General features: G+C 40.0%; 1 protein-coding gene across 3 annotated transcripts in view; it reads left to right on the top strand.

Moving 5' to 3' along the window:
* srpx (sushi-repeat containing protein X-linked) overlaps window positions 1-22190 on the top strand; it is a 74132-nt gene that overhangs the window by 35100 nt on the left and 16842 nt on the right. For all 3 annotated transcript variants that reach the window (XM_060833044.1, XM_060833042.1, XM_060833043.1), the window contains 3 exons: window positions 5123-5249; window positions 14998-15119; window positions 19014-19193. In XM_060833044.1, coding sequence (XP_060689027.1) covers window positions 5123-5249; window positions 14998-15119; window positions 19014-19193 — 429 coding nt within the window. The remainder of the gene's footprint in view (window positions 1-5122; window positions 5250-14997; window positions 15120-19013; window positions 19194-22190) is intronic.

Here is a 22190-nt window from a genome sequence, read left to right as displayed (position 1 = left end):
GTAATCTGTCCTATACTCCCACGAGTATGTAGACATGTGGCTAATGGAGCTGTTTGTTACTGGATTGGTAGATATTTGTGCAAAGTACCCAAGATAACTATAACACACTCTACTTATCAGTCCTTGTCAAATCTAAATTCCATCTACTGCAGCAATATTTGTAATGTATATTAGACAAAGTTTGGGAGAAGATTTGTAGCTTGGGTGCTCATTGTTGTGGTTCTGTTCGCCGAGCTGGAAATTTGTGTTGCAGACATTTCGTCCCCTGTCTAGGTGACATCCTCAGTGCTTGGGAGCCTCCTGTGAAGTGCTTCTGTGATGTTTCCTCCGGCATTTATAGTGGTTTGAATCTGCCGCTTCCGGTTGTCAGTTCCAGCTGTCCATTGCAGTGGTCGGTATATTGGGTCCAGGTCGATGTGCTTACTGATTGAATCTGTGGATGAGTGCCATGCCTCTAGGAATTCCCTGGCTGTTCTCTGTTTGGCTTGTCCTATAATAGTAGTGTTGTCCCAGTCAAATATATTAGACAAAGATGGGATCTGAACTGGGGAAGTTAAGGACAGCATCAAATTGAAGGAAAAGTAAAGGGAGGGAAAACTGAGATGTAATGTTAGCATGTAATGTAAAAACATACAGTAAGCCTTTATTTTAATATGTAAAAGAGAAGAGTGAGGCAACAGTGAACATAGTCCCCTTAGAGAACTAAACTGGAGAAATAATAATGGTAGGAAATGGCAGAAGAGTTGAATAAATGCTTTACATCAATCTTCATGATAGAGGCCACTAATAGCATGCAACTAAATAATCCAGGGACTAAAGTGGCATTGAGGGCAGGGGTGGTGTGTGTAACAGAAATAAGCACAATAGCTATCTATAGTGAAAAAGTACTAGAGAATATACTGGGGCTAAAGGTTGATGGGTCTTGGATTTTAAAGGAAGTCGCCGCAGCAATAATGCATGCACTAGCAGTAATCTTCCAAGAATACCTAGATTATGTATAAGTCCCAGAGCATTAGACCTGTCAGTGTAACATTCTTAATTCAATAAGAGGAGTAAAAAAAAACAGGAAACTTAGTGCAGTTAGGCTCACTGTCTGACATTGGCTTCATGAAGAGGGAATCATGTTTGACAAATTTATGAGAATTCTTTGAAGAAGTTACAAGTGGAATAGATAAAGAGAACCAGTTGATATAATTTATTTGAGTTGCCAAAAAGCATTTGACAAGGTAACACACACAACACTACTTAATAAAATAAGAGCCATGGTTTTGGGAGTAGTATATTAGCATGGATTGAGATTGGTCAACTATTAGAAGACACAGAATTAGGATAATGGGGCATTTTCAGGATAGCATCCTGTGACTGGTGGAGTGCCACAGCTGTCAGTGCTGGGGCTTCAATTACTTATAATTTATATTAAGGACTTGGATGATGGAAGTGAATATACCATTGGTACATTTTCAGATGACTCATAATTATGTAAAAAGGCATATAGTGAGGATGACATGAGGAATCTACACAGAAATATAGAAAGGTTAAGTGAGTGGATGAAAATGAAAGGTGAAATACTTTGTCAGGAATAGTAGAGCTGAACATTCTTTAATTGGGGAAAGTCTGTGGAAAGCTGGGGTCCTAGTGCACGCATCACAAAAACTTAGCTTCCTAGTTCAGCAAATTAACTGTTAGTCTTTTCAAACGGAATAGAGTATAGTTTTTTTTGTGAAAACTATACAAAGCCCCAGTTAGACTACACCAGGAATGCTGTGAACAGTTCAGTCCTATTATTGAAGAAAAGAACTTACTGGCATCGGAGACAGACCAAAAAAATGTTCACAAGGTGGATCCTGACTTTGGAAGGATTTTCTTATAAGGAGACATTGGGATTATATTCATTGTTGTTTAGAAGAATGAGAGGAGACCCTATTGAAACAAATTAGATTCTTAGGCAGCTTGACAGGGTTGATGCAGAGAGATCGTTTCCCCTTGTGGAAGAGTCTAGTACCAGAAGGCATAGTCTCAGCGTAAGGAGTCACTGTTTAAGAGAGACATGAGCAGGAAATGTTTGTCTGAAGAATCTGTGGAATTGTTTACCACAGAGGACTTTTAAGACTGTGTTGCTAAGTATGTATTCACAGCTCGATAGACAAATTTCTAACAGTTAAAGAAATCAAGGGTTATTGGGGTAAGGCAGAATAATGGAGTCGAGGATTATTAGATCAGCCATAACCTTGTTAAATGGTGGAGCAGACCCCATTGGTTGAAGGACTGATGAAGGACTTTTGCCCAAAATGTCTATTTTCCTGCTCCTCGGATGCTGCCTGACCTGCTGTGCTTTTCCAGCACCACACTCTCGATCCATTGGTTGAATCGCCTATTTTGCTCCTACATCTTATGGTCTTATGGCTGTTGCATGATATAAATTTAACTGATGAACCAATGTTGGCACTAAGTTGCTTGTGCAACCTTTTTAATGCCTACAGTGGAATCGAAAGAACATTGATACAAATTTGATGAGGCATGTAGGAAGCCAGGCAACACAGTCACGGTTAGGTTCTTAACAATGCACATAGTCTTTAACCAACGTAAATGAGATGTATTTAAATAAAATCCAGACAGCATGAGCAAGTACTTTTGAATAATAAATATTAGTTTGAAATTTAGGACTGATTAGCAATAGTCAGCTGAACTGGAAAAATATCTTCCATTCTGAAGCTTGTCCAAATACTGAATACCAGGGTGGTCAGTTTTTAGGAATTTCTAAATATTATTATGAAAAGAAGGCATGTTTTATTTATTAATAAATTAGTACCATATTGAGTGGCCTAACTGGCATTGAAAACACAAAAAAACAGGAGTTGGAGTAGGCCATTTGATCCTTTGAATGTACTCCACCATTTAACACAATCATGACTAATCCACTTCAACTCCATTTTCCTGCGCTATCTCAACAGCCTTAAATTCCCTTAAATATCCAAATATCTAACAACTGCTGTCTTGAATATACTCCATGACTGAGAATCCCCAGGTCTCTGGAGCAGTGAATTCCAAAGGTCCATAACGCATTCAGTGAAGAAATAGCTCCCCAGCCCTAAATGACCAACTTCTTATTCTGAGTCTGTGATAATTTATTCTAAATACCCTGGTTAGGGAATCCAAGCATCCAATCTGTCAAATCCCTAATGAATTTTACATATTTCATTATTCTAAACTCCAGGGAATTTTGGTCCAGTGTACTTGATAGCTTCTAAAATGATAATTCTCTCATCCCAGGGATCATTCTTGTGAACCCATACTGAACCCCTGAAATGCAAATATGTGTCCTCCTTTAGGGAAGGAGATTCAAACTGCTGTCAGTACTCCAGGTTTGACCTCTCTGTTCTCAGCTAAATTGCTCCTCTTTGTTCTTGTACTCCAGTCCATCTGTAGCAAATATTAACATGTTTATTTTCCATTACCTCCTATACCTGAATGTTCACATGTTGTGATAGGCATACAAAGACATCAAGGTCCCTTGGAATGCAAACTTTTCCCAGAGTTATGGTCATATTTCAAAAAGTATTCTGCTTTTAGTTTTCCCTAACAAAATGGATAACTTCACTCATCATCACTTTGTACTCTAGCTTCCATGTTCTTGCACACTTACCCAAAATGTTTATATTCCATAGATTCTTTGCATCCAGCCCCAGCCTCTTAATTTGTATTGCATTGTTCTCAGTGGTGGCTTTTCAAGGCGTTACGGTAAATTCCAGATTAACTTCCACAGAAATTTAGGCTACTTGGGTAAATGCAAAGTATTGCTGAACATACCATTAACTCTGACTTAACCGAAATTAGTTAAAAATACACAGCTTGGCAATGCTTCTGAAGTCTATGCCATTAATTGGTTTCTAAATAGAATAGCAAGAATATTGTTACCTTATGAAATGTTTGAAGCAAATATCAATAACACATGGATTGAGGATCAATGAATTATTTGAGGGAACTAAGTGCAGTGGGGGAAGTGATAACGAAGGATTGTATTGAGTGTGAACCAGAATGAACCAGTTGGGCCTATTGACCAGATTTGCTACTGTAGATTCATGTAGAAATGTGGGGCTTTCTGGTTCTGTATAGGTCAGTCCAACCTCTGTCTCAGAGGATGACAATTCTTAGAGATGAATTTTAAAGCTGTCTTTGGAAAGTGATGGATGAAATAGACACGTTTAACTCTTGCCTATAGTATTCTAATTAGTGATGTCAGTATTAATGAGTCTAATTTAGAACCATCATTCCTTCTTTTGCAAAAAATGCAGATTTAAGTTTTTTTGTCACTGTTTTACCCACTGTTATTGGTACAATCCCAGCTGATGGTAATATAGAACAAGATCCTAGAGTGAAACCTGAATTGATCATATGTTTTATTTTGCTGTTTGGTTACTGAACATATTCGCAGAAGATTGTCAATGTACCTTCAACAAAATGATATAACTTCAATACATAAGTTAAAAAACTATATATTTTTTAAGTTAAAAAACTATAAAAGTTAAATGTACTATATAAGTTAAAATACTACATACTACACCGTGGGGTGACATGGTGGCTCAGCGGTTAGCACTACTGCCTCACAGTGCCAGGGACCGAGTGATTATCTGTGTGGAGCTTGCACGTTCTCCCCGTGTCTGCGAGGGTTTCCTCCAGGTGCTCCGTTTTCCTCCCACAATCCAAAGGTGTGCAGGTCAGGTTAATTAGCCATGCTAAATTGCCCATAGCATTTGGTGCCTTAGTCAGGGGTAAATATGGGTTTGGGGAATGGATCCAGGTGGGTTACTCTTCAGAGGGTCAGTGTGGACTTGTTGAGACATCAGGTCTGTTTCCATACTGTAGGGAATCTAATCCAATATATGTATGAATATATAGCAATTTGGAAAAATGTAAATTGCCAAAAGAATGATTCAGTCCTTTTTCCCAGCAATATCCTTTACAGATGCTCAACCTAAGTGAAATGAAACAATCCAGCTTAACAGCTCTGTTTTATGATATTATTGAAGCATAATGCTGCAAGTATACATTTTCAACTTTTTCAAGTTGAAAATGAATAATGTTTCTGGATCTGTTAAGTATCTCTTTACCGTTTGTTTTATAGACTTAGACCCACCAAAAATAAGGTGTCCCAGCCTGAAGGTAAAGACAGCTGAACCCGAAAAGCTGACGGTGCGGGTGAACTGGGATACCCCGGAGGGAAAGGACTCTGCTGATGGCATTTTGACCAAGTAATTACTTTTTTTTAACTGAAGGAAGTGGCTTGCAAAGGCAATGATTTAAACCCATTGTCAGGTTAACCTTAACAGGTTTTCTGGTAAAGTAAGGTTCATATCGATGTACATGTATTTGGGTGAGCAGAACAGTAGATGTGATCTATATGGACTTCAGTAAGGCACTCAACAAGGTTCCTCATGGGAGACTGGTGAGCAAGGTTAGATCTCATGGAATGCAGGGAGGATTGTTTTTCAGACTGGAGGCCTGTGACCAGTGGAGTGCCACAAGGATTGGTGCTGGGTCCTCTACTTTTCATCATTTACATAAATGATTTGGATGCAAACATAAGCGGTACAGTTAGTAAGTTTGCTGAAGACACCATTGCGGAAACCCATTGGACGCAAAGTTCCAGTCAGGAAAACACCATCACCTTTTGTTTTCTGCCATTCAATCAATTCTGGATCAAATTTGCCAAATTTCCTTGGATTTCATTAGTTCTTACCTTCACTGTCAGTCTTCCATGCAGGGCCTTATTAAAAAGTTGTGCTGAAGTCCAAGTAGACTACGTCAAATTAAGTGGCATCATCTGTACATCTGGTCATCTCTTTGATTCAATCAAGTTGGTCAGATGTGACCTCCCCTTAACAAAACCATGCTGACTGTTCTGGATTAATCCCTGCTTCTCCAGTTACAGATCAATTCTATCCCTCGGAATGGCTTCCAATATTTTCCCCACTGCTGAGGTTATAATGTCTGGCCTGTATTTTCCTGGTTGAACCTCTTGCTCCCTTAAATAATGGTATCCTCCAGCTCAGGAGGAATTGAGAATTCTGAGGATGGATTATACGACCCAGGACCTTAACTCTGATTTCTCTCCACAGATGAGAGAGAACTGCTGAGCTTTTTGAGCAATTTTTGTTTTGTTCCTGATTTACAGTGTCCTCAGTTCTTTCAGTTTTATTTAGAAATTGAGAATTATTGCCTGTGCCCTTGCTACCACTGCTACTACACATCACTGAACATAATGCGTAGTCTCTACAGTATAATTTCTACAGTATGATGATTGGAACTGTAAATTTGCCCATGAGTGATTAATCATTCAGGAAGTAACTTACACATTTACATTTTAATTTGAAGAGTTGAAAATTCTTGTTATTCATATCTTTTTATTGTCCCTATCTTTTTCTGAATCTACTCAGATCTTTGTACATAGCCACCCTGTTCTTTTATTTAACAATTCATGATTAAATGGAATATTGAAATAGAATTTACAACTACATGAGGAAGAAAGATTAGATTCTCTACAGTGTGGAAACAGGCCCTTCAGCCCAACAAGTCCACACTGACCGTCTGAAGAGTAACCCACTCAGACCCATTTCTCTCTGACTAATACACCTAATACTATGGGCAGTTTAGCATGGGCAATTCACCTGACCAGCACATCTTTGGACTGTGGGAGGAAACTGGAGCACCCGGGAAGCATGACTTATATCCATTTATACCCTTTTCAATTATTCCCTATGATCATCCATTTGTTCTTGCTGCATCTCATGTTTTGCAACTTTTATCAATAAATCTATTTTCATTATCTAATTTTAAATTTCATTTTACTGTGTAATATTAGAATCCACAGAGCCTGTTTGGTATCTATTTAGACACAAAAACCTCTAATTATGGAATCCTTTTAACAAAACTAGAAAAGAAAATATAAAAGTTGAACATCATTTAAATAGAGAGGTAAAAGAAAAATGGCACATCTGCATATATGACCTGTGAAGGAAAAGGTGATCAAATTATATAGATTCTACAGCACATGTACAGCCTAATGAGTCTGTGCTGGGTGTTTATATTTCTCATCAATTTCCTCACACTCTAATTGTCTGCCACAATCTGTCCCCTTACCCAGTATTCTTATCTCCATCATGTATGCTTAATGCATTCTCTTAAATGCATCAGTGTTATCAGCCATCAGCACGGCATTTAGAAGTGCATTCAATGTTCTAACCACTTTCCGTGGAAAGTAATTCCTTATGAATTATTTATTTGATCTGTAAGTGGCTATCTCTGTAGTACTGTGAGGTTTACACTCTTGAGAGAGAAGACTAACATTCTTTATTGAACAAGGCCTGTTAAGGGAGGACATGGTCGAGAAGCCTTACAGGCTCAGGATCTATGTGATCTGACATTGCTATGACTAGCTGATTTAACACATGCTAAGCAGCTATTCACAGCCTAATGGTTTGTTAACCCTTTCCGCTACACCATGTTACAAACTCTTTTATGATATTCCATTTAATTATGAACTTTTAACCATGGGCATTTGACTCTTTACCTCCTCCAACACACACGTAAGCCTTTGGCTCATTGCATTAATCTCTAACAGCATTCTCACTCCTCTTGGAGATGTATAATATGCAGTGTAACCCCACTATTTAAGAGAGGAGGGAGAGAGAAAACAGGAATCGACAGACCTGTTAGCCTCATGTCAGTAATAGGGAAAATATTAGAACCACTTGTAAGGATGTTATTACTGGATATTCAGAAAATAATGATCTGATTTAACAGAGTCCACATGGAAGGGGAAATCAACTTAGATGGAGTCACAGGTAGACAGGATAATGAAGAAGGCATTTGGTATGCATACCTGTATTGGTCAGTGCATTGAGTACAAGAGTTGGGAGGTCATGTTGCAGCTGTACAGGACATTGATTAGGCCACTGTTGGAATATTACTTGGAAGGGTTCAGAAAAGATTTACCAGGATATTGCCAGGATTGGAGGGTTTGAGCTATAGGGAGAGGCTGAACTGGCTGGGGCTGTTTTCCCTGCAGCGTCAGAGGCTAAGGAGTGACCTTATAGAGGTTTACAAAATTATGAGGGGCATGGATAGGGTAAATAGGCAAAGTCTTTTCCCTGGGGTTGGGGAGTCCAGAATTAGAGGGTTTAGGGTGAGAGGGGAAAGATAAAAAAGACCTGAGGGGCAACTTTTTCACACAGAGGGTGGTCCGTGTATGGAATGAGCTGCCAGAGGAAGTGGTGGAGGCTGGTACAATTACAACATTTTAAAGGCATTTGATGGGTATATGAAAAGGAAGCATTTAGAGGGATATGGGCCAAATACTGGCAAATGGGACCAAATTTATTTTGGATATCTAGTTGGCATGAAAGGGTCTGTTTCTGCACTATATATCTCTATGACTCTGTGTTGCAGTGTTTTAATTTTTTTGTATTTGGGAATATCCCCTTAACATTTGCCAATGCAGCCTCTGTCGATCTATCCCTTAACCTAATTTCCCAGTTCACCTTGGCTAGCTCTGTCTTTATGTGCTCATTGTTGCCATCTTTAAGTTTGAAATACTACTCTTGGGCCAATTGCTGTTTCTGCCAAAGGAGGCCAAGAGTGCAAATGTATAATTGCTTGACGCCATAATTTGTCATGTTAGTTTTTGGACAATGAAGGAACTGCCGCTAAAATGTAATTTGATGCTAGTGGGTGGCCTCAGTGATGTGAATAGGCGATGTGTGGTTAATGCAGTTGCCTCCAGGAAGGCCTCACGTTCAAAAACATTCACTCTGCCCCTGAAGAGAAAAGCAGCAGCATACTCCACTCACTCAGGTTGTATTATTATTGCGCAGTTGACATTAGATCGAAGGTATCAAGGTTTCAGCTTTGCTTATGAGTCAATTCCAGGCTCCATCAAAGAGACAGCATAATCCCCATCACTCCAATCCCATTGGTGTTGTTGTTCCTGATGACCATGTAGCCTCCCCACTACTACTTATTACTGATTATATAAAGGAACTGTCCCCAGTTTACCCTCATGGCTTTACAGATTACCAGCCCCTCTCTCAGATGACAGAGGAATTTTGATTTGTGAAATCCTTGCTTCCCTGCCAGAGCTCTCATTTCCCTCTTAAGCTCTGAGATACCACTCACACCCTTCTATCCTGAATTGCGCCCTCTCACTGTAATCATTCCCTCAATGACCAAATCCAGTGAACCTCTTCCCCAGCCTTGAACTTGCCACTTCTCCAACTCCATGAACTGTCCCTTGATGACTCCCTGACCCTTACTGGCCAAACCCCCAGGCCTGACCAAAGCTAACTCCCTAGACTGACTTGATAGGACAGCCCTGACAGTGAACAACTAACCTCCCTGGACTATTGACACCACAACACCCCAACTGACAAACCTGTAATCCTTGGACTGGTTGCACTTGACCTGCAGGAATGACTGTAGACCAATTCTAGACTGCAAAGACCCCCAGACTCTGGTGGCAACAAGCACCTGGTTAGCCATGGACAAGAATTCGATGAGCTCCTTGACTGATTGAGTTGGGGCATTGTATGACTGCCCTCCTTGATACCACTAAAAACTGCTTATCCCTTGATTTTCAGCCATAGTCACTTAGCTGAAATGTGCAGTGTGTTTGCCAGGTATACTGCTGGCACATGCTGTAGATGCAACATTGACATAGCATGGTGTCATGCAGCAATGTGTTCACCCCTTTGAATGTTCAATCCTTGCCCTCCCTCCATGCTAAAGAACAATCCAAGCCACAGAGGCTGGCAACTTTCAGGTTAGCAGAAAGTAAGTGAGCACTAAGAAATGAAACTAAGAGCCATACAATGCATTCTGTGGAGATGCATGTGTGTTCCTGTGTGCAAATTGATCTGGCAGAAGCATACGATTCATTGGTGTTCCTGAGCTCCATACTACATGTTGAAGGCTTGAAGTGATATGCTCTGAGAGCAGCCATGGTGATATGGCAAGGCTGGTGGTTTGCTAATGCTTACATGAATGGAGGAAGTGGGGAGGAAGATGGGGGCCATGCAGCAGGTAGAGACATTGTGGTGAAGACAAGAGTTGGATGAAGGCTCACTGAAGCAGACAATAACCTGCTGCTGTTAGATAATTGCTCTGAGTTTCATGTTGTGAATCAGAACCATCTAGTTTCTCAAGGAAGAAAAGAAGAATTGGAAGCTAATTAGAAATGAGTTCTGAAGTAGTTATATCAGAATTAAAATGTTAACTGTGTTTCTTTCTCCACAGATGGTATCAGACCTCCTGAGTTTCTGTCTTTTATTGGAAATGAGATGAGTTGGGTTACTAATAAGATGCAGGTACACAGAAACAAAGCAAAGTTACCATAGACCCTGAGGCTGCTGTCTCAGAGTGAGCTTGTGGTTTAACTTGAGGGTCACTTGGGACAAGGTAGAGAAGGAGTGTCCTTCGTGGTAACCTCAGCCAATGTGGGAATTGAACGCATGTTGTTAGCAAACCAACTGTCCAGCCAACTGAGCTAACTGACAATGCATTTTTAATGGAAGTAAGGTAGTAACCACTCATTAGTGAGATTCAGGATTTGCCATTTAAACCTCAGTGGAAAATTTGAAATTGTTTTTCTGATGTTGAGAATCACATTTTTCCATTTTTGCCATGTTCTCATCATTGTCCATTCCTCCCAAGGGAACAAAAAAATTACACCCAAAAGGTACTTTAAAATCTCCCATGTTTACCTTGCTACCTTTCCGATAAGCTGCCACTATTTCTTCTTTTACACTTCATCCTACCATGTGGTTACTCTTAGAAGTCCTGGACACCACTCCCACAAGTGACTACTTGCCTTTTAAATTTCTCATCTTGAGCCAACATGTTTCCACAACCTGCTTTCCTGAACTTCCGTCATCTTTCATGCTATTGACATCCTCCTTAAAGCCTCTCCTTTGCCTCCTTGCTGCAGTGAAGATAGTTCCCATTTTTTTCTTCCTGAATCTACTTTGCCTGTTCTCTAGCTTTAATGTTCTTCCATTAATGTTCTGCCAAAAACAGCATAAACAGATCCTGTCCTTTATAGAGTCATAGAGATGTACAGCATGGAAACAGACTCTTCGGTCCAACCCGTCCATGCCGAACAGATATCCCAACCCAATCTAGTCCCACCCGGCCCATATCCCTCCAAACCCTTCCTATTCATATACTCATCTAAATGCCTCTTAAATGTTGCAGTTATACCAGCCTCCACCACATCCTTTGGCAGCTCATTCCATACACGTACCACCCTCTGCGTTAAAAGTTGCCCCTTAGGTCTCTTTTATATCTTTCCCCTCTCACCCTAAGCCTATGCCCTCTAGTTCTGGACTCCCCGATCCCAGGAAAAAGACTTTGTCTATTTATCCTTTTCATGCCCCCCATAATTTTGTAAACCTCTTTAAGGTCACCCCTCAGCCTCCGACGCTCCAGGGAAAACAGCCCCAGCCTGTTCAGCCTCTTCTTGTAGCTCAGATCCTCCAACTCTGGCAACATCCTTGTAAATCTTTTCTGTACCCTATCAAGTTTCACAACATCTTTCCGATAGGAAGGAGACCAGAATTGCATGCAATATTCCAACAGTGGCCTAACCAATGTCCTGTACAGTCGCAACATGACCTCCCAACTCCTGTATTCAATAAAGGAATAAATAAAGGACCAATAAAGGAAAGCATACCAAACGCCTTCTTCACTTAATTGGACATAAGCTGGTGAACTAAGGCTGCTTTCAGCAAACAACTGTAAGATAATAAATTTCTAACAATGATTTGTAAAAGTCTTCGTTTTTGGCCTCAATCCCAATAAAACAATTATTGCATATATGTTAAACCTTAGAACTTGTACCTAAGCTGAAGTGAGGTTTTATTTCAGAACGTTACAAAGTTAGATCAGAGTTAATTGTCAGGTAAACTGGCATTAAAGTAAAATGATTCATTTATTAAATCCCATTAGTTTGCTGAACTGCAAATATTTGAAACAGAGTTTAGTATGAATATGAAAGAACTATCCGGCCAGTAACCATTTAACACTTCACAGTGACTCTAATTGAATCTTTCACAAGGAAACAAGTTACCTGAAGCTGTTAACTCCATTGGTGCACAAGGTTAGATCAATCTAAAACCTTCAGTGCATTATGATTTAGAGTCTTGCCTGTAAAATTTCCAGCTTTGAAGGTTTATAAATAATTTATGATGTACTATTGGCAGATAGTTGCCACCTGAATAATGAATCCCTACTGCTTTCAATCTGATACTATCAAGGATTCACTTCCACCAAGGATTCAGTTTAATTTACTGCTGTAAACAAAACATGTTTTAATTTGTATTGAATTAGAAAGTTCATGTATTTTTCAAAAATAATCATGCAAAACAAAATTAAAATGTACAACTAACGTAAAATGGCAAATAAATACATAAGTAGCAAATAGCTTGGAGCTGTCTTGTTAACGTTTTGCCCTGATAAATTTGATTTTAATTTGATTGTAGAGCTATTTAATTTCCATTTTAGGCATGGAAAGATCTGAAATGATGTCCTTTATTGTGACAGTGCAGCAGTGGATTAATAAAAGAAGCCATTGTTTCTGTTATAATGTTGTGAGAGGCTATGGTGGGTTGGGGAATGGGCAGGCAAGGAGAAAGAAACAAAACCTTTGGGAGAAGGCAGCTAATCCTATGGTGGCCTCTGGTACCACATAATGTGTGGTGATGACTTTCATTCATGCATTAATCAATATTTTTAAGAACAGCAACTTGCATAATAGAAATGTACACCACGGAAACAGACCCTTCGGTCCAACTCGTCCATGTTGACCATATATCTAACCTAATCTAGTCTCATTTGCCAGCACTTGGCCCATATCACTTTAAACTTTTCCTCATCTGTGGGCAGCATGGTGGCACAGTGGTTAGCACTGATGCCTCACAGCGCCAGAGACCCTGTTCAATTCCCGCCTCAGGCAACTGTCTGTGTGGAGTTTGCACGTGTCTGCGTGGGTTTCCTCCAGTTACTCCGGTTTCCTCCCACAGTCCAAAAATGTGCAGGTTAGGTGAATTGGCCATGCTAAATTGCCCGTAGTGTTAGGTGAAGGGGTCTGGGTGGGTTACTCTTCAGAGGGTTGGGCCGAAGGGCCTGTTTCCACACTGTAAGTAACCTAATCTAATCATATACCCATTCAAATGCCTTTTAAGTGCTATAATTGTACCAACCTCCAACAGTTCCTTTGGCAGCTCACTTCATACACGCACAACCCTCTGCATGAAAAAGTTGCCCCATAAGTTCCTTTTAAATCTTTCCCCTCTAACCCTAAGCCAATGCTCTCTAGTTCTCAACTCCCCCACCCGAAGAAAAGACCTTGTCTATTTATCCTATCCATGCACCTCATTATTTTATAAACCTCTATAGAGTCACCCCTTAGTCTCCAGGGAAAACAGTCCTAGCCTATTCAGTCTTTCCCTGTAGCTCAAATCCTCCAACCCTGGCAACATCCTTGTAAATCTTTTTCTGAACCCTTTCAAGTTTCACAACATCCTTCGGATGGGAGGGAGACCAGATTGCACAGAATATTCCAAAGGTGGCTTAACCAATGTCCTGTACAGCCATCTCCTTTACTCGATACTCTGACCAATAAAGGAAAGAATACCAAATGCCTTCTTCACTATCCTATCTACCGATGATTCTGCTTTCAAGGAACTATGAACCTGCACTCCATGGTTTGGGTAAATTTCACACTGTATTGATTATTTAAAAGTAATTTGTGTTTGGAATACATATTTATCTTCATGGACTGTGAGCAACAGGAATATAGTTCTGGTTGAAACATTACAAATTCTAAGTGACTTCTACCTTGTGATTTCTGGGAGTTTTGATCAGCTATAATTACTAAAGATTCAAGACTTGAAGTCTGCTATGGTTCATCTATTGCTTCAAAAACTGTCAATTAACTTTGGAGAAGTAAAGCTTTAACACGAGATAAGTGATTGGTTTTATTATTGAATCATTAGACAAATTGCTAGAAGGGACCCAATGCTGAAGGTTGCCTAGCAACATCCTCTGGACTGCAGTTACTGTGCTTTCCAGCCCACTAGGGTGGATCAATTGATCCAGTGATTCACTTCCTGACTCCCCAAAGCCAGACTGTCATCAAGAAGGCAGAACTCAGGTGTGTAGTGGAATACTCCTGACTTGCTTGGATGGGTGCAATTCCTACAATACTCAAGAAGCTGGAGACCATTCAGAACAAAGCACCACATCTATAACCGTTCACTTTCTCCACCACTGTTGCATGGTAGCACCAATATGTGCTACCTACAAGATATACTGCAGAAATTCACCAAGGTTGTTCAGACGGTATTTTCCAAGCCCATGACCATCTTGAAAGACAAGGAGGCAGATACATGGGAACCCTATCACCTGCAAGTTCCCTTCCAAGCCACTCACCATCCTGACTTGGAAACATATCACCATTCATTCAGTGTTGCAGGGTCAAAATTCTGAAACACTCTGCCTAACAGCTCACTCCCCGCAATTTCAAGGGCAGTTAGAACTGGGTAATAAATGCAGGCCCAGCCAGTTGTGCCCACATCTCATGAATTAATACAAAAAAGTTTCGATTCAGGGCCATTTTTTTCTCACCACTGCCAGGGAGATGAAATTTTGCCCATTGTTTTGAATTACCTTTTTCTTCCACATGAGACTAAGATTTTAAGAAGTGCTTCACTGACTGCATAAAAGTGAAATCTCCTTCCTGTACTACATGGTCAATGCACTATGACAAAATCTTGGTTGATCATAGCAATTTTTTTCAGTGTTCACTACTCATCTTGAGATGATGCACATTTTCCTTGAGTAAACTTCTACTCCAGCATTTTCGCGATTGTATTACATTGTATTGGACCGTGTTGTGGTAAAATGCAACAGAATTCACCATAAACACTTTTTTTGTTTATCTTTTAGTGTCATATTAAAAGGCCTTCCTCCTCGCTCAGAATTTTCAGAAGGTCAACATAAAATTCAGTATACTGTTTTCGACGGGGCTGGAAACAAAGCATCTTGTCAGTTTACAATTAAAGTGGAGGGTAAGTCTTTTCTGACAATTCACACATTTAATAATTTCTGGCCTCCATGTACTAACTAAAACATAACATAAGTATTAAACATTGTTTTTCAGATTCTTCTCCAACCTTTACTGCTTTTTTTCTTACAATTGATCATTTGTTGTGTTGTCTTGAAGCAAGTCAGTTTGGGTATATATAAAACATCTCTGCAGTCCTCCAATTTTAGCCTGTTTTGCATTTTGGATTTCTTTCACCTCAGCATTGATAGTCATGCCTTCAATTGTCTTGCCTAGTTGACATGCTGTGGCCATGCTCTTTCCCAGCAGAGCCTATTTTGAGTAGATCTACATACAATGGAACACAGGCTGTGGACTAACAGAGTATCTTTTTTTTAAGGTTGTGCTTTTTTTAGATTTTGCTCCATATTTCTGAAAATTTTATCAAAAATAAATTGACAGTTCTTGCCTTTTCAAATACATGTAAATCCTGTCTCTCACGATTCCCTCCATCAACTTGCCCACCACCGACGTCAGGCTCACTGGTCTATAGTTCCCTGGCTTGTCCTTACCACCTTTCTTAAACAGTGGCAGCACATTAGTCAACCTCCAGTCTTTAGGCACCTCACCTGTGACTATCGATGATACAAATATTTCAGTAAGTAGCCAGTAATCACTTCTCCAGCCTCTCATAGAGTTCTAGGTTACACCTGATCAGGTCCTCGGGATTTATCCACTTTTATGCATTTCAAGACATCCAGCACTTTCTCCTTTGTAATATGGACATTTTTTCAAGATGTCACCATCTATTTCACCACATCCTATATCTTCCATGTCCTTCTCCACAGTAAACACTAATACAAAATACTCGTTTAGTGTTTCCTCCATCTCCAGAGGTTCCATACATAGACTGCCTTGCCAATCTTTGAGGGGTCCTGTTCTCTCCCTAGTTACCCTTTTGTCCTTAACGTATTTATAGAATCCCTTAGGATTCTCCTTAACCCTATTTGCCAAAGCTATCTCATGTCCCCTTGTTGACCTCCTGATTTCCCTCTTTAGTATATTCCTATTGCCTTTATACTTTTTTACGGATTCATTCGACCTGTCTACACCTGACATATGCTTCCTCCTTTTTCTTGACCAAAACCTCAATTTATCAACTCATCTCGCATTCCCTGCACCTACCAACCTTGCCTTTCACGCTAACAAAAATATGGTGTCTCTGCACTTTCATTATCTCACTTTTGAAGGCATCCCATTTTCCAGCCATCTTGTTATCTGCGAACATCTGCTTGCAGTCAATTTTTGAAAGTTCTTGCCTCATAACTTCACAATTAGCCTTCCTCCAATTTAGAACTTCAATTGTTAGATCTGGTCTATCCTTTTTCCGTCATTATTTTAAAACTATTAGAATTATGGTCGCTGGCCCCAAAGTTCTCCCTCACTGACTCCTCTGTCACCTACCCTGCCTTATTTCCCATAAGTACGTCAGGTTTTGCACCTTCTCTATAGGTACATCCACATACTGACTCTGTCAATTTTCATGTACACACTTGACAAATTCTTCTTCATCTAAATCCTTAACACCATGACATTTCCAGCCTATGTTTGGAAAGTTACCACAACCACCCTATCATTCTTACAGATAACTGAGATCTCCTTACAAATTTGTTTCTCAATTTTCTGCTGACTATTGGGTGGTCCAGACTACAATCCCAATAAGGTGATTATCCCTTTTTATTTCTCAGTTTCACCCAAATAACTTCCCTGAGTGTATTCCCAGGAATATCCTCCCTCAGTACAGTTGTAATGCTATTCCTTATCAAAAATGCCACTCCCCCTACTTTCTTGCCTCCCTTTCTATCCCTTCCTGTAGCATTTGTATTCTGGAACATTAAGCTGCCAGTCCTGTCCATCTTTAAGCCATGTTTCTGTAATTGCTATGATATCCCAGTCCCATGTTCTTAACAATGCCCTGAGTTCATCTGCCTTCCCTGTTATGTCTCTTGCATTAAAATAAATGCCATTTAACTTATCAGTCCTACCTTATTCTCTCCTTTGTTCCTGCCTGCCCTGACTGTTTGACTCTCTCCTTTTCCCAATGTATAAGTCTCAGATTGATCTCTTTCCTCAGTATCTCACTGGATCCCATCCCCCCACTTTACTAATTTAAATCCTCTCGAGCAGCTCTAGCAGATCTCCATGCCAATATATTAGTCCACTTTCAATTCAGGTGCAATCTATCCTTCGTATACAGGTCACTTTGATCCCAGAAGAGATTCCAATGATCCAAAACTGTGAATCCTTCTCCCCTGCACCAGCTCCTCAGCCACGCCTTCATCTGCTCTATCCTTCTATTCCTACCCTCACTCACTCGTAGCACCGGGAGTAATCCAGATATTACTACCTTCAAGGATCTGCTTTTTAAATTCCTTCCTAGCTTTCTAAATTCTCCCTTCAGAATCTCATCATTTTCTGTTCCTTTGTTGTTAACTCCAATGTGTACAATGACCTCCTGCTGGCCCCTCTTCCTTTTGAGAACATTCTGCACCCTCTCTGAGACATCCTTGATCCTGGCTCCAGGGAAGCAACACGCCATTCTGATTTTTCGCTGCCAGCTGCAGAAATGTCTGTCTATGCCTCTGACTAGAGAATCTCCTATCACAATCAATTGATTGGAATCTGATGTATCCCTCGTTATTTTAGAGCCATTTGTGGTAACAGAAACTTGGCTGTTCACGCTACATTCCCCTCAGAGTTCATCACCCCCTACATTTTCCAAAACAACATACTTGCCTGAGATGGGGATAGCCACAGGACACTCCTGCACTACCTGCCTCCCTCTCCTACCTTTCCTGGAAGTAACCCATCTACCTGACTGTATCTGTGGTTCTCCTCCCTTCCTATTGCCTCTAACTGCCATTTCAGCCGATCAATGTGATCTGATAATCCAAGATGGAGGACTGGAAAAAATTGTGGCTGTAAGAACTGCTCCCTTTTTGAGGTATGTTAGGTTGTGGAGGTGATTTCCTCAAATTCCAGGAGCAGCAATTACTGTTTGATAAGCTGTTGCATTGGTTTGGAACTTTGAGAGAAAAAAGATCCAAACAATGGCACTTTAAAAAGGAGGAAGGTAGACAAAGGCAGCAACCACATGGTCAGAGAAAGAAACCTGACTCTGCAGTTACTGCCTTTGCTGTTTGAGTTCAAGGATTTCTGGACTTTGGAGTGCGTCTAGGGAAGATTAGCAAACGATGAAATTCACAGCTCACCTTGGAGGAACCTGTGTGGGAGAGCCCACAGCATAGGAACAGATAAGTGCATAGTTTTTATGTGTAACCTTGCTGTAAGTCTACAATAGTGAGTAGAGTGGGTTCTTTCTTGATTAAATGTTTTATTGAGCTGTGTCTCTTGATTAAATTTTATAAATATAAAACATAGGTAACCTGGAGCAGTGTCTTTTAGGGCAATAAGATGTTGCTATTTTCTGGGTCTGTAGATTTTTAAGGAGCAAAGATGTCCTTTTGTAGAGTGATGTGCTCTTCCTGTCAATTTTGGAGAACAGGGAGAGTTTCCATGTTACTGATGATTGTGTCTGCACTAAGTATGTTTGTTAAAAATACTTATTTTTATTAAGCATCAAATTGGATCTGAGCAGCATTAACCTTGCAGAAACATGGATAGCAGGTTTGATTACATTTTAAATGTTTACAGCCTAATTTCCATTCAAAACTGCAAAGCAGAAATCTATGAAATAATTTATGGATGTGCATTTGCATATTTAAATTATGGGTTTAACACTATTTTGTTTTGGAAGTTGAATAACTCAGAATAAATGACTCCCTAACTTTTTTTGATTTCACATAATGAATTCAAATTTGATTTTGAAAACTGCAGTTTGGATCATTTTTATTATCAGTTAGACGCTGTGGGAAGCTCTCTCCACCAGATAATGGCTCCATGAAATGTACCAGTGATGGGGATAACTATGGGGCAACCTGTGAATTTTCTTGCATGGGCGGCTATGAATTACGTGGAAGCAAAGCAACCGTCTGCCAATACAACAATATCTGGTCAGCAGCAGTGCCATCCTGTGCACGTAAGTATATTTGTGACTTGCAGTTTAAGCTATTAAAATTCTTACAGGAATCAAGATTGTACCTAGTTCTCTGCATGCTTGTGTCATATGTAAAGGCCTGTGTTAATATTTGCCTGTGTAGAAAATAGAAATAGTAGCTCATTATACTATAAAGCAATGTTAAGATCTTATGAGCTTATCAGTTGTAAATTATGTATCAACTTATAAATTAAACCGTACAGTATTCTATTCCTGACAGTTTCATCATCAAACAATCATGATCTTTAAATCTGTATTTACTAAACAGTAATGAAAACTTTGATAAAGAAAGAGAAAAAGGATGTCTGATTGAAAATTGATCTAAACATTTATTTCAATAGTATAATAACTTTAAAGGAACGCACAACTGTGCAGAATGGAACAATTAACGACATATTGCTTCTGCAGTTATAAAATAGCATAACCTCTGACTGACTGAATGCCACAACTAATTTTTTAGGAAGATATTCAAATCTTTCCATTTGCTTTGGTATCACACTGTGATGACATTCCATTTTTACTTCATTAAAGTGAGATTATTTCCACTCTGGCAATTAGCCATTTTATTACCTGCCAGGGAGAATGACAGTTAGAAACTGGTGACATAAGCCCTTAAGTGACATTATTTGAGGAAGGCTGCAGGGAAGTGCCTGGGAACTACACACCAGCGAGCCTAACATCCGTGGTGGGTATGCTGTTGGAAGGGATTCTGAGAAGCAGGATCTACAAGCATTTAGAGAGGCAAGGACTCATTTGGAATGGTGGCAATGGCTTTGTGCATGGGAAATCATGTCTCACGAATTTGATTGAGGTTTTTGAAGGATGACCAAAAAAGTAGTTGAGAGTAGTGTGGTGAATGTTGTATTCATTTACTTTAGCAAAGTCTTTGACAAGGTACTGCATGGTAGGTTGTTGACTAAGGTTAAATCTCACAGGAGCACTGCATGCAGTTCTGGTCACCCTACTATAGAAAATATATTATTAGACTAGAAAATAATGTGGAAAGGATTAATGAGAATCCGACCTGGACTGGAAGGTTGGAGTTATAAGGAGAGGTTGGATAGGTGGGACATTTTCCCTGGAGCATTGGAGACTGAGAAAACACCTTTTTCTAGCGGTTATAAATCATGGGAGGCACAGATAGGGTAGAAGGCCAACTGCTTTTCCCTATGGTAGGGGAGTCAAAAACTCGGGGACATAGGTTTACAGTGAGAGGGGAGAAATGCAAGAGGGTCCAGAGGACCAATTTTTTCACACAAGTCTGTAATTTGCTGGAGACACAGGTCTATAATTTGCTTGATCAGGTTGATGATCTTGAGAACAGGGTCAGGAGAAAAAAAATTTGGATAATTGGTTTGCTGGAGGATAAAAAAGGGAAGCGTTTTATTGAGGATTGGCTGCCAAAATTTCTTAACTTGGAGGCTGGAATGGGGTGTCTGAAGCTTGAGAGGGTTTACTGGGTCACGACATAGAAGTCTGGTCTGGACCAGCATCCTCGCCCTATCCTGGTGCGGTTCTATAATTGTAGAGACAAGCAAAGAATCGTGGAAGCTTCCAGAATCCAGGGAAAAGATCTGAAGGCCTTAGTGTACAAGGGCTCTAGGATCATGTTTTTCCTGGACTTCTCAGTGGTGGTGATACGGAAATGGAAGTCCTACGATGGCATTAAGAAAGACTGAGGGAGCTTGGGATCCAGTTCTCTCTGAGGTATTCGGCAGGGCTTCGGTGACCTTTAATGGATTTGTACACTTCTTTGACTTAGAGAAGGCATGAGTCAATCTGTGGACAAGCTGACTCGTGCCTTTTCTGATGAATCAAAGAAATACAAGCTGTGGACAAGCTGACTTACTCTGGACGATTCAGTATGTACAGATAATACTGTTGCTTGGATATGTGTTTGGATATCAGATCAAAAAAAAGGAAGTCATGTTGGGGTTTTCTTTTCCTCTTTTATTTGGTGATAATCTGGGTTAAATTATGCTTGGGGACAGATGGGGCATTTACTTTTAACTTCTAAATTAAGCTATACCAAGGGGTGGGTGAGGTACTTACTATTCACTTTTAACTTCCTTGTTCACATTGTTATTATTTTTTGTATTTTTGTTTGAGGCTTGTGTTTGTGGTGTGGCTCTAGCTAGCAGGAGAGAAAATGGTTGGGATGGCTAGATGTCTATTTACGACTCAGGTATTTAAATGCTGTGGTTGCTGTTTTAGCATTGGGGCGGAAAGTTGGGTTTTGGGGTATGTAGGTGCCCCATTTAGGTGGGGGATGAACTGCCCTATCTCATGTCATTGGCATCTTATATGTTTTGTTTTTTGGTTTTTGTTGTATATAGTCTCTGATATTTGTGTAGGTTTGTTAACTGTAGTGGGTTTAGTTTGTGTAGTTTTCGTGTTCTATGGATTGTTTTTTATGAAGGCTCAGCGACTTGTAATGTGAGTTGTTCTTCTCTGGAGTCTAAATGTTACTGCAGACGGTTATGGCTAATGACTTGTTTAAATAGTGTACCCGGAACATCAAAGGGAATCACTTGCCATTTAAGAGGGAAAAGGTACCCTCGAGTCTTAGGAAGGAAAGGTGGATATTACCTTATTGCAGGAGACACATTTGGATTATAGGGAACACTTGAAATTACAGCAGAATGGGTTTGATCGGGTTTACTTTTCATCTTTTAATACTAGGAATAGGGGAGTGGCCATATTGGTTGGGAGGAATTTCACTTTTAAGTTACTACGGTGTATCAAAGACACACATAGGAGGTTCATAATCCTTAAAGCCCTGGTAAATGTGGAAGCATATGGTATTTTAAATGTCTACTGTCCCCCAGCCCATCCCTCCAAATTTCTAGTGGATGCATTCTCTAAGTTTTGAAGAGTCTTGAATTTCAGCTTATCATCATAGGAGGAGATTTTCATTGTCTTATGGATCCTGCTTGCACAAAGCCGTTCCCCCCCCCCCCCCCCATGCCTTCTTTACAA

The sequence above is a fragment of the Hemiscyllium ocellatum genome, chromosome 12, assembly GCF_020745735.1.
Source record: "Hemiscyllium ocellatum isolate sHemOce1 chromosome 12, sHemOce1.pat.X.cur, whole genome shotgun sequence".
In the NCBI taxonomy this organism is placed as follows: domain Eukaryota; kingdom Metazoa; phylum Chordata; class Chondrichthyes; order Orectolobiformes; family Hemiscylliidae; genus Hemiscyllium; species Hemiscyllium ocellatum.
The sequence above is the reverse complement of the archived record's forward strand: the minus strand, read 5'-3'. Positions and strand labels throughout refer to the sequence as shown.